This window comes from Melospiza georgiana, chromosome 1 (genome assembly GCF_028018845.1).
Source record: "Melospiza georgiana isolate bMelGeo1 chromosome 1, bMelGeo1.pri, whole genome shotgun sequence".
NCBI classification, from domain to species: Eukaryota; Metazoa; Chordata; class Aves; order Passeriformes; family Passerellidae; genus Melospiza; species Melospiza georgiana.
This window is the reverse complement of record NC_080430.1, coordinates 50,267,046-50,279,967: the sequence shown is the minus strand read 5'-3', so window position 1 is coordinate 50,279,967 and position 12,922 is coordinate 50,267,046. Positions and strand designations below refer to the sequence as shown.

The following is a 12,922-nucleotide window of genomic DNA, read 5'->3' as shown; positions in this document are numbered from 1 at the left end:
TCGGAGGGACCTCGTTGCTCTCTACAACTACCTGCAAGGAGGCTGTAGCAAGGTGAGGGTCATGCCCTTCACCCATGTAATAAGCAACAGAACAAGAGGAAATGGCCCTAAGTTGCATCAGAGGAGATGTAGATTGGATATTAGGAAAACTTTCTTTACTGTAAGTGTTGTCCTGCATTGGAATGATGTGCCCAGATAGGTGGTGGAATCAGTGTCTCTGGAGGTATATAAAGACCCTTAGGGTGATTAGGGAAAAGGCTTAGTGGTGGACTTGGTGGTGCTATATTAATGGTTGGACTCAGAAGTCTTTTCTGATCTAAACAATTCTATAACTGTGATTTTACACTAAAATTTTGGGATTAGCTTGTAGCCTATAATTGGATTTTAGTTACTCTCATCTTATGGTGTGCATTTAAATGTGTGTGTCTCACCATTACTGTTTTCCAGGTTCGTCCTGTGTGCCAATCTTAAGTGGCCAAATCTTTTATAGAGACTAGTATTTGAAAGAATGCAAAAGTATTCTCTTGTGTTTTCAACTACTGAGTGTTGCTTGAGGCTAGTATTGAAATTGCTTTCAGTTCAAATGAAAGCTTATGTATTTATAGAAGACCAATATAGTAGATCAAATAAATTCCATTTAAATAATCTTATCGGCAAATTCCACTGCTTTGTTTTCTTGATGGTCTTGTTAAGTAAGCGTTAAATTAATTTAACGTTGGGATCAGTACTTGCAGTGCTCTCAGTCTGACAGAATTTTTCTGCAGATAATTCTGCTGAAAATTACTTAATTTTCTTAGCTGTGATTTGATTTGATGTAGGCTAGTGCATCTTGTAATGCATTATGTTTAAATAATTCACAGTTGTATAAATAATAGCTTATTAAAATTAGCATTGTTTTTTAATTTTATTTTTAACCTTATGATGGCAAATGTATTCCTTAACTTTCCTGTCAGTCATGTTTATAACTACTGTACCAGTGTACACCAATCTAATCAAGCACGGGGAGCTGGAGTACCTCCTTCTAAATCAAAAAAGGGCCAGACACCTGGAGGTGCTCAGTTTGTTGGCTTGGAATTGTACAAACGGCTAAAAGAATTTCTGAAGAACTACTTGACTAATCTCCTTAAGGTAAGATGGGGTATGAGATCGATCTGCACTTGTAGTAACATGAACTGGGGTGAGAAGAAAAGCTATATCAATAAGACTAGAGGTGTATGCAGCCACTAGAAGTAAACTGGATTATCTTAAAAGGTGCTTTTGTCTCCGTAGCCATTAGGATGTTTTGTTGGCCTTACCTCAGACCTAGATCAGTCCCTAAGCTTGCACCTGTGAGCTGCTTTTCCTCTTCAAGCCAAAACAACATTCCTGTGTTTTATGGAAATAATGTTACATGACATCTGAAGCTGTCCTGCACTTGAACAAGAATAGCTAGGCTTTCCAAGCAATTAACCAGCATATTAGGAATGCTGAAAAAATGGGTGCGTGTCATGTTGAAAATGCATGATGGTAGCCTTTATTTTAGTTTAATAAATAAACTACTAATAGAGCTGGATGTTGTCTTGCATCCAGAGGGACACGGGTGTCTTCTGGAGCTTCATCTGTGCTATGCATTTTTTTCCCAGCCTTTTAATTTCAAAATCTCATACTGGCTTTGTGCTTTACTAATGTAGAACTAAATGTATTAGCAGTGTGTTTCCTGTAAATACATTGCATGGTGTGGGTTTATTACAGAGTCAGTTTGTATACCCTGATATGTCTTGGTTGTAGCTTAAAATGACACAACAGCACTAACAAACTTGTCATTTCAGGATGGTGAAGATTTGATGGATGAGAGTGTGCTGAAATTCTACACTCAACAGTGGGAAGATTATAGGTTTTCAAGCAAAGTATTGAATGGGATATGTGCCTACCTCAATCGACATTGGGTTCGTCGTGAGTGTGATGAAGGTCGTAAAGGAATATATGAAATTTATTCAGTAAGTAGCTTTTTGAACTGAGTGATTTGTCCATTCCATCTGCCATGTTTGCATTATCATTCTATAGATCACTCCTTGAATCTTGTAGGAGGTTCATAGACATTCTGTAGAAGTGGACAAGGTGGCATTCTCCCTTCTTTCCCTACTCCTACCTCAGTAGATTTGTAAAAATTCCAATGTCTGCATCTGTGAGATGTTTGATCTGCCTTGTATTATTTTTATGTTTAATCTGCCTGTATGTATTGGAACTTCAGCAGTAGGCTGTTGAGGGTTGTCTGAATGCTTGAAATGTCTGAATTTGCTGCTTGGTGTTATCTGTGTGCCTCAGCATGGCCTTGTCATCCCACTTAAAATTCAGCTAAGCTTTTCAAACACCAAATGAAGCAGTAAATAATATTTTTTTTCTGAATTCAAGACATTTCTACAAATTTTTTTGCATCCAAGCTGCTAAGATTCAGACAACATTTGGTTTGTAGTGTAAGTTATTTTGGTGCAGTTCTGAAAGATTGATATGTGATCTTGATAATTTTTTTGCAGTGTGAAGTAATATAAATAAGAACTTAACAGTACTTCTGTATCCCAGATAACTAAAAGATTTTTTTTTAAATATAGGATAATTATTGTCCTTACTGGTAAAGCATTAGGAAAGTGCTGTTCTATTTTCCTGCTTCACTTCGTAATTCTGCATATGGTAGAAAAACAGTTGATATCCTTACTTCCTTTCCTCTTGACTTTAGTAGCCTAATGCTAAGGGACTATGTCAGCTTGGAAACTGCCAACAAAAAAAGCTGTGTGTTTTCAAAGTCAGTCTTGTTAGTGACTTTGTTAAACACACTTTTGTTAGTTTCCAGAGCTGGCAGTGGATCCTCTGCTAGAAAAAGGAACAACATAGTAAAGGTAGTGGTAAACCCAGTTGTAATTTTAATGTGAAACAGTCTCATTGCTTGAGAAATGTGTGTGCCAAAATAGAGTTTTAGAAGTTCTCATTAGTTTGCATACTACACCAGCTTTCCTTAAAGGGAATTACCCTACATGTATATGTATATATGTAAATATTTTCTTCATTCCATCTTCCTTCTCCCTTCTTTTACTTCTAGCTTGCCTTGGTGACCTGGAGAGACTGTTTATTCAGGCCATTAAATAAGCAGGTATGTGTATATTAATATATTACAACTATAGTGTTATTTTATAGGGTTAATTTCATATATTGTAAGTAACTGCTTCAGGGAGCCTGGGGGGATGGGGGCGTGCGCAGACCTGGAAAATAAAATGGAGCCTTCTGCTTCTCCTTTGTGATACTAAAAAAAGATAGATATTTGAAGGAATAAGCCTTTGTGTGTGTGATTAAACCTTGATACCAAGACTGTTCTGTTATCTCTCTGCTGAGAGGACCCTTGGCTTTTTTTTTTTAAAGCTAAGGGGACTTGAAGTAGCCATTTCAGTGGTACTAAGCTAGGCAGGAGTACAGGCTGATGACAGTCATGTCTTAAGGTTTGGGAGTGAAGATTGGATGGGAGCAAATAGGGACAGGCTGGGATTTTACTGTGAGTTGTTAAATTTACACTGATGCCTGGGAGGCTCAGGTCAGCTAAGTGTTTAAAATTAGTGAATCAGCACAATACAAAACCAGGCATTCCATCACAATTCTTAGGTACATGTGTAGGTTGATTTCACTTCTTATCAGTAGTTCATGATGAAGTGGTTGCAGCAGATTACTTGTCCAAAGAACAGGTGGTTAGCTCAGGTCTTGCTACAGTGTTTTGTATTTCACATATAAACAAAAAGAGAAGTTTGGCTTTGAAGGTGTTCTTTTGAAATTAAAGAAAAAGAATACTAAGCAACTTAATATACATCTACACCTTACCACTAATCAGACTGTAATTATGTTGTATAACTTAAAGGAGTATCATTCTCTGTAGGAACTTTATGTTCACTTAAATGTTGTTCTCAAGGTACCTGACTTTTCTTGAACATGGAAATAGACTCCTAATTAAGTATGGTGCTTGATCTACCAGCTGCTTTCTCTGTGCTTGACTTAACTTTTAATCCCTGTTTTCTAAGGTAACAAATGCAGTGTTGAAATTGATTGAAAAGGAAAGAAATGGTGAAACTATCAATACAAGGCTGATCAGTGGAGTTGTACAATCCTATGGTAAATGTGATTTCTTTAAGATTCTGTTACTTTCTTAAAAATAAATAAATTTGTGTACCTTATCAGAGCCCAGAATATCCCACCTCTTCATATGTCCAGTAAAGACTTTTTTACAGTAATGTAAATGCAGTTCTGTATTGTTTAACTTCACATTTGACTGATACTTTATACCATAACAGATGATTATACTGTATTTGTGAAACTTGAGAGTGCAACTGATAGACAAGAGTGTTCATCATTTACAGATCAGTTATTAAGGAGCTAAATCTGGAAGTGGGGAAGGATGGTAGTTTGCATAGCAGAGTGGGGTTGATTTTTCCCTTTTGTATAATACTGAGAGCATTGCCATCCAAATTACTGACTAGTTTCATCAATAAAAGCAAAAGCATGTAATCTGGAACTCGTAAGAGGGAAAAATGAAAGGAGAATTTGAACTAGCATTTGAAATGGTGAAGTTTTCCAAACCCTACAATCCTACATTTAAGAAATGTATCTAAAAGTGTAGTTGACATTAGTAATGTCTTGTGCTGATAGTTTTAAAATGCAAAATCAATGTACTTTTTTGGTGGCTGATGCAGTCCCAATTGATTGCTTTTATCTAAGTTAGGAGTGTCCTTGTTTATTTGCAGGAGACCATTACAACCAATTTTTTTATTTCTTGGTCTTTTTTGTTTGATTGTGTTTTTTTCCTTTAGTGGAACTGGGGCTGAATGAAGATGATGCATTTGCAAAAGGACCTACATTAACTGTCTATAAAGAATCCTTTGAATCTCAGTTTCTTGCTGACACAGAGAGATTTTATACACGAGAAAGTACTGAATTCTTGCAACAGAACCCAGTCACAGAGTACATGAAGAAGGTAAATTACTTAATCTGCTTTGTGATTTTTATTTTTCTGGATACAGATATTTTTTAGAGGCAAAGGAATATAAATTCTAGGCTTTTATTGTCAGTTTCTTAAAATGATGGTTATTTTACAGAAACAGCTAATTTTCCCTGTAGTGGGTTGCTTCTCTGTTTATCTGGTCTGAAGTTTGTCTCCTTACCACCTTTCAGTGGAACTTTCTGAACAGTCAAAACAGAAGATTAAGTTAAAATAATTTCAGATTTTTTTAGACTTCAAGACACCAAAACAATAATTCTGCTTTAATACCACAAGTTTACCATTCCTGTACAAGGAACAGGGTGTTGACGCTTTTATTGAAGTACCTTCCTGAGCAAGCTGGCTAAGGAAATACATCATTAATTAACTTTAATTCTCTCAAAATATTTTAGTGTCATGAACCCCTACAAAGTACTTCTCATCAACAGAGGCCAGATTTAAATTCTTAACTTGTCTCTAGTTTTGGGGATCCCAGACAGGGCAACTAAGGGCAAGCAGGATAAACATTGGCTATTTCTGGCCAGGTTATTAGGTCGGTCCTACTGACCCGGTAGTAGATAGGTCATCTTCCACCTTGGAGAAGTGCTGCTTCATGTATTTTATTCCCAGTACTTTTCTTCACTTCCTGAATTGCTGCTTTTTTATTCCCTTTCAGTTTAGTTAAAAAATAAGAGAACTTTTCACGTATGTAATGTGCAGGTACACATCCCTCCCTGCAATATTCTTTGCGTAATGCTTTTTACCACAGAACACATCCTTTCTTAACTCTTGGCATTAAAGTCAATTAGTTACCCAAAAAGAAAGAAAAAAAAGAGATTGGAGGGGAGGTCCTAGAAATAACACAGTAAAAGGAATTGTGCCTTTAGTAGTTTCCCAATAATTACCAGACCAACCTATGTTTACTTTTCTGTTGTTGAATTAATTATTTTTTGCTACTTCCCTTTCAAGTTCTTGTTTTAACTTTCATCCTAATGTATGTATAAAGAGGAATTTCAGTCATTCAGAACCTGAATGACTGGCTCATCCAGACTTCCTTGGTACAGGGCAGTAGGAAGCTGTCTGAAGGTCATTGCTATTTCAAGAACTAGAGATTACAGGCAAGTAGAAATAACTGATAAGTACCCCAAACAATCCTCAAGGCTTCAGAAATCCACAAAACAGCAATTTACTTTGCTTGAAGCTGAAAGCACATACAAAGTTAGCAGACAGCAGGGGAAAGCTGTTCAGCAGGAAAGCATGTAGCCTTATGTATCTGCTCAAATTAATATATTGGAGATGCATAGAAGCCATTTCGTCACTCTTGGCATCTCCTTACACACTAGTGGCTGTAAGATCTTACAAGTAATCTGCTGGAAGCATGAACTGTGAACAGAGTAATCTGCTGTTAGTACACTTACTTGACATTTTCACTGGAGCACTGTACTTTGAGTTCTGTCTGGTGATAAATAGCATTGCAAAATAAAAAAAAAGAAACCTTGGGAGTACCCTAGGGCATACCAGCATAGCATGACTGTTACCCTGTTACAGGAGAATTGTGGTAGTGTCTTGTAGAATAATGAATGAAATCTTAACTAGAGCTGGGATTTGCATATGTGGTTGTGTAGGCAGACTTACTGAGTTTAGAAGGATTGTGAATTTTTCTTCTCAGGCCAGAACTCATGAGTAAAGTTGGCATAGCCTGATGTGATGTAGGGAAAAAGGTCAGTATTTTTTAAGACTGTTCCTTGAAATATAGTGTTCCACTGAACTTTTAATCTTTATAGTTGAAAAAGTAAAGATACTGTTGTGTGAACTAATTATTTTTCCCTTGTTTCTGAAATGTGATTTTAAAAGGAAAATGGAGGTATACGAACACCAAATAAAACAGAGTGTATAAGGAAACATGAAGTTAGAGTAAATATTTCTTTTCATAGAAGAGCTCACAATGAGAGTTGACTGTTAACATTAAAAGCGAAAGTGTAAGGATATTTTAAGAAGCAACATCAGAAGTGGTGGAATTTCCTGAACTACAGAAATACAGAATTGGTTAAATACAGGCTAAGTAGTTCCAGTGTTCATAAGAAAGATTTGCTGCTATTTCCTCTAAGTAAGGAAGTTGTTATTCCTTACTGGTAAGAAACTGGCAAGTACTCTGGAGCTGGAGCTTGTATCACTTCTCAAGTTACTGATTTCATTTCCTATTTTTTGATCAGTACTGGTTTAGTTCTAGGAAACAGTAATCCAGGACCATTTCACAAGACCTAAGTGTAAAATCATTGCAGAACAAGTGAAGCTAACAGTGACTTAGATGATTTAAAGCTGTCTATGCATGGTGCAGTGCACTTGCAGTGTAGCTGTTCCTTTTTTATTGTCCAGAATATGATCTTTCATGCTTACTTGTTACTCTGGCATATTAAGACAATGAATTAACTTAATTCCATTTTCTTGATGATGTTGTTAATTTAAATAATTCGGGCTGATAAGAAGGCATACACCCTTTATCCCTAATAATGTGCTGCAGTTACAAATGGTTTGTAATGTGAATCCTTAACACTTTTGCAAATTAAATAGAGGTAACTGTTATGTAAACAATTTCAATTTTACATTTCAGTATAAGTTCTGTTCCTTGAGTGACATTTAGAATTTTAGTTTGCCAGGAAGATACGCATATGTAGCATTTCATATGCCAAATTAAATGCAAGTATAATTTAAATGACTGTAGTTTATTGGGAAGCTTTTCTGTGTAAGAATGTAGATGAGGCTATTCAAATAAATTTGTCATGGGCATAGTGTTAAATTGTAGTTTCCTGCCTTTTAGTTTTGTGGAGCCGTGAAATACATTCATGTTTGTCTTAAACAAAACTACCTCTGTAGCTGGAGAGCTTGCTGATCCTGAAACTGCCAGCATCTCATGTCAGAAGCTTTCTCTTTTTCTGACAGCAGATTTCCATCTGTAAACTCCTTATTCACGAGCAAGAGGAAAACAGTTTTGCTGTGATTCTCCCCCACCATTTAAACAGCACATTGTATTTTCATCAACATAAACATCGATTCCAAATGTATATTATGATTCCTGGAAAAATAACTGCTAAAGTAGGTGGTTCACAACACCAGACTAGAGAGAAGTTTGCTTCTTGTTGTTGTTTTCTAGAAGAATTGACTGAACAGTCACCTGTTTTCTGCTGTTGGATTCATGTTCTGCCTTCCCTGTAGGTTTCATGTTTATCTCTGTGTTTCCGTAGGCTGAAGCTCGCCTTCTTGAGGAGCAGCGTAGAGTTCAGGTATATCTCCATGAGAGCACACAAGATGAGTTAGCACGAAAGTGTGAGCAAGTACTCATCGAAAAACATCTGGAGATATTTCATACAGAGTTTCAGAATTTGTTGGACGCTGACAAAAATGAAGGTAAAGAGTTTCAAATGCTGCCTTTAGGCTTAGAGCTCTCCTCCCTGATGAATTGTGAATAATGTAAAATCTGGTGCTAGCTAAATGTCTTGTGTTCAGGAATTAGATTAAGAGGGAAGATAGTCACTAAACTGATGGACAAGCAGGTTTTAATGAAATCAGGATGGCTGATGATACTGCTTCAAGGACCCTACCCCAATCCCAGATATTAAAGCAGAACAGCACAATCAAACAGTTTGATTTCTCTTAACATAGCTGGAATAGTTTCAAGAGCACTTGAGCCATTTTTCCAGCAGGAGCTGAATCTTGTGTGGGAGAGGTGGGAGGTGAAAAACAGACTAGTGCTCTTTCCAGCTCTTTCAGTTTAATCTGTGGATCTTCCTGAGTCAGCACTGAGAATTTTAAAATCCAAAATGTTCAGAAGTATGTATCAGAAATGTTAAAAGAGGAAGAGATGCAAATAAGTAGCTTTTAAAATAGAATATATATAAAATACATAATATTGCATATGGAGCACAAGGAAAGAGTGGAAATTATTAATTGATGAGTTAATTTTGGCTGTGAAAATGGTCCTTAATATATTGTCATAGAGAACCCATAGAATAAGGACTTCTTCAACACTTCCTCTGAAATAAGTGAAGATTATCAGAGTTTAGGTATCTCTACGGAATTGTCAGTTGTGTTGGTTTGTATTAGTTTCTTCAGGAGTTTATAGAGAGCACAAAATAACAGCCAGAACTAATTCCTGTGGATCATGCAGACGATAAGGATGAATCATGATTCTGATTTCCCAGTTGGGGAACTAATTAAATCTGTATTTCAAGTCTGAGTATGGCAGTATAGCTCTTCTGAAAGGGGCAGAATGAAAGAGATGCTGTGGTTAAGTTACTAACGATAAAATTGTTCATTTGAGAGTTTTAAATTGTAACTATGACTCTGTCTCATTGTATATTGTTCTTAAAATAGCAACTACAAATTATTACTATCTATAATAGTCATGTTGATAATGAAAAGATGCTTTGAAATCAAAAAGGGCAATTGAGCATGATTAGTAGGTCAGAAGTTAGCTGATTCAAATGTAAATAATCTGTACTAGTATTTGTCAGATGTTGTTTGTGTTTATAAATATTTACTCCATAGTTAGAAGAGATTTTAATGGATGTTGGTTTGTGAAATGACTTAATAAATTACTTTTGACAAATGAAATAGCAATAGAACAAAAAATTTTTTTCTGAGCATAGGACACCTTCACAGACTTTTATTCTTTCCTCCTACTTTATCAAGCTCATGGGTTATGTGAGCCCTTAGTACAATCACTTACCATAGTGATGCAATTCCATACGTTTGTCAGAGTAAAAAGGAAAAGAAGTATCTTGTGTCTTGGGCACTGTCTAGTTCTGTATCTTTGGGTTGAGTTTCATGTGGATTATTTCTAAGATTAACTAGACTTTCTCTAAAATGCTTAATTTTTCTCTTCTTTTTCAAAATATTTTTTCTTCTGTTATCAAGCTTCACTTATGGAAATTGTAGCAGTTCCCTTGCCCTTTTTAAGATTCATGAGGTTTCAAGATTAGAAAATATATTTTCAGTGACAGTCTGATAATTCACTCTTTAATCACAGCAATCAGTTCATTCTCCAATTTGTGATATACTAGCATAGCCATATTATATTTGACTATCCTAAACTTACAATAAAAGGTTGCTCTTTATTAAAATATTTATTGTTTTGCTCTTGAAAGGAAAATGCACTGGTTTTGAGGTCCTTCCATGCAAACTGTGTTTGAGATTATCATATTACAGGCCACTCCTGTTGGTGTTCTGTAACTTTTTAATCCATTGTGCAATTAATGCATAAACTGGTTATAAAGGTTGTGGGACACATTCTTCATGTGTTACATACTCACATCAGTAGAATACCTGTAGGAATTAATTTGGTTTATTGGGAGAAGGCTGTAATGATGTAGGTGGAGTTACCATGCAAATCTTCCATGAGACTTTGTAGCATCTCTGCCTTATTTCCCCTAACACAGACATTCTTGTAAACCAACCTGTGAACACTTGTTTGTGGGTAAATACAGCAGCAGCTTGTTGTATCTATGCATGGCATTAGTTTCCTACCTTTTTTCTAAAATTCTGTGAGTTATTCATATGTTCTTATAAAAGTTAACATCAGGTTGCAATCATGGTTTTTCACAGAGAAAAAAAAAAAGGTTTCATTTTCAAATCTGCAAGATTAAGTTTGACAAAGTTTTAAGGAAAGGAAAGTGTTATACAGAAACCTAACTGAACTGTCATCCCTTCAGTATTAGAAGGTATCAAACTCTGTGTTGTGTTTCAGAGTTAGGTAGAGCACCAGCTCATTGATTGCTCTGTTTTGTTTAATCTGATAATCCTCTGGTGTAATAAATTGCTCACAAGCCCTTCAGAGAAGTCCTTGCACCTGGGAAGAGCTATCAACCTTTCCATGTGTTCCACAAGGTGAAATATCCTCCTTAGTTTACAGTAAATAATCTTGATTGTTTACTGTTTGACTGGAGTGCCTGTTCAGTGAGGCCAAGATTGCAAGAGGTGACTGGCAGGTTTGTGGACCTGGTTTATGGCCAATTCAATGTTTGCTTTTTTTTTGGAAGAATTCTACTCTCAGAAAATACAAAGTATCTATCCTTTGAAACTAAATAATAAAAACCAAAATTCTCTTCAGTATTAGACTTTCCAAAATTGCTAATTGATTTGGAAAGTCTTGGCTGAAAACTGGTGAGATTTTAATATGAAGCCCTAACATATGTGAAATGACATGCAGTTTTACCTTCATTGGTTCTATTGTAATGCTTTTCAAAACCTCTTTTTCTTTTAGATACAATTATTACTACTGGTAATCAGTCATTTAAAGTTGTTCCTTTTTTGAAGAGATGTCTTTTACTGACAGTGCTTTATTGAAGGAAATTTGATTTATAATGTTTCAGTTTACCTGCTAAGGTTGTATCAACATTTTGCATTAAATTCCCAACTGTTACCACTGATGCTGCCCAAAGTAAGAGTGTTAATATGCAAAGGGCTACAAGTAATGTTAGATATCTGAGAACTGACCTGTTCAGAATAAGATTTAAAGAACAGTGGTCAGCTGGAAAGTGTTATACTCGTAGCACAGCCAGCAGTAACATTAATAAGAGTCTCAAATTCATGGCAGCACCTCAAAATGTTACTTAAATAAGAGAGGTTTAACACCATTTTTAAATCATTGCTTTAAAACTGCAAAAACTAAAAATCAGAAGTAATTTTTCTACCATTCAAATGCTAGGTTTTTATTCTTGAGATTTGTTGCATTGTGAAGGTAAAAAGTAGATCCTAGTATAACAGGTTGTTTTCTCTTTAACTAGTGTTAGCTTTCCAGGTAAGTGCAAAGATTTGCTGTACAATTGTTTACTGTTGTTTTTTCTGGCTTTTAACAGGAGCAGTTGCATATGTGTTTTTGTTGACAATGGATGTTTAGCTCCTATTGACAGCTTGTAAATGAGAAATTGAGGTAATAGGCAGTACAGATGGGAGATGTTAGCTTTCCTTTTTTTTTTTTGTCTTTTACAGACTTGGGTCGCATGTATAACCTTGTATCTCGAATCCAGGATGGCCTTGGAGAGCTGAAAAAACTTTTGGAAACTCACATTCATAATCAGGGTCTAGCTGCAATTGAGAAATGTGGAGAAGCTGCACTAAATGCAAGTATCCCATCAAAACAAGTCTCTGTGTGCTGCCGCTTTTACATTAGGGGACAGTGAATGCTTCCTGATACAACTTCCAGTTTGTTTGTTTTCCCTCTCACTAATTTAATTTGTAAGGACTTGGCAATTCTCATATGTTAGTAGAAGGTTTAAAACAAAATTTGCATCGCTCTGTTTCTACTCTTTAAATTTTGGGGGTCTTTGGGGTGTGTTTTTTGTTTTCATTTGGTTTGGGTGGGTTGTGGGGATTTTTGGTTTGGTTTTGGTTTGGTTTTGGTTTGGTTTTGAGAGGGAAGGTGAGTTTCCTTCTGAGATTTTGCTCTCTGTCATGCTGCTTGGAAAGTTGACTGTGCAAATACAGCACCCAACACTTACAATACAAGTGCACCTGAAAGTCCACTGTTTCAAGAAGCATTATCTCCAGTCAACTGTCATTTATTTCATCATCTTAAGGAATTCTGACTTGGATGGGACTATCTAGAGAAAGTTTCTGTTGGTTTGAGTTTTTTGATAATGTCTTTATTCTGTTTGGAAAAGCATGAGAAATAGAAGAAGAAGAAGGAACTGAAATGGTTGGAAAGGTCACAATATAAGGAGGAGATCAGATCTTTGGAAAGGCTGCTTTTTCAATTTTTATCCCATAACTGTAATTTCAAACTTGATTCTGTATTGATTAGGGTTGCATCTTGGCAACATGAAGTTGTTTAAACCCTTTGCCAGCCTTCTGCTCTATGCACAATATGATGTTTTCCAGGGGAAAAGAAAGAGTGAAACACTGCACAAAGCAAGATCAGGATAGAATATAGATTCT

At 35.9% G+C, this 12,922-nt stretch overlaps 1 protein-coding gene across 2 annotated transcripts in view; it reads left to right on the top strand.

Moving 5' to 3' along the window:
* CUL1 (cullin 1) overlaps positions 1 to 12,922 on the top strand; it is a 52,107-nt gene that overhangs the window by 26,500 nt on the left and 12,685 nt on the right. For both annotated transcript variants that reach the window (XM_058030133.1, XM_058030123.1), the window contains exons 3-9: positions 954 to 1,128; positions 1,809 to 1,976; positions 3,074 to 3,124; positions 4,038 to 4,128; positions 4,824 to 4,987; positions 8,233 to 8,395; positions 11,978 to 12,108. In XM_058030133.1, coding sequence (XP_057886116.1) covers positions 954 to 1,128; positions 1,809 to 1,976; positions 3,074 to 3,124; positions 4,038 to 4,128; positions 4,824 to 4,987; positions 8,233 to 8,395; positions 11,978 to 12,108 — 943 coding nt within the window. The remainder of the gene's footprint in view (positions 1 to 953; positions 1,129 to 1,808; positions 1,977 to 3,073; positions 3,125 to 4,037; positions 4,129 to 4,823; positions 4,988 to 8,232; positions 8,396 to 11,977; positions 12,109 to 12,922) is intronic.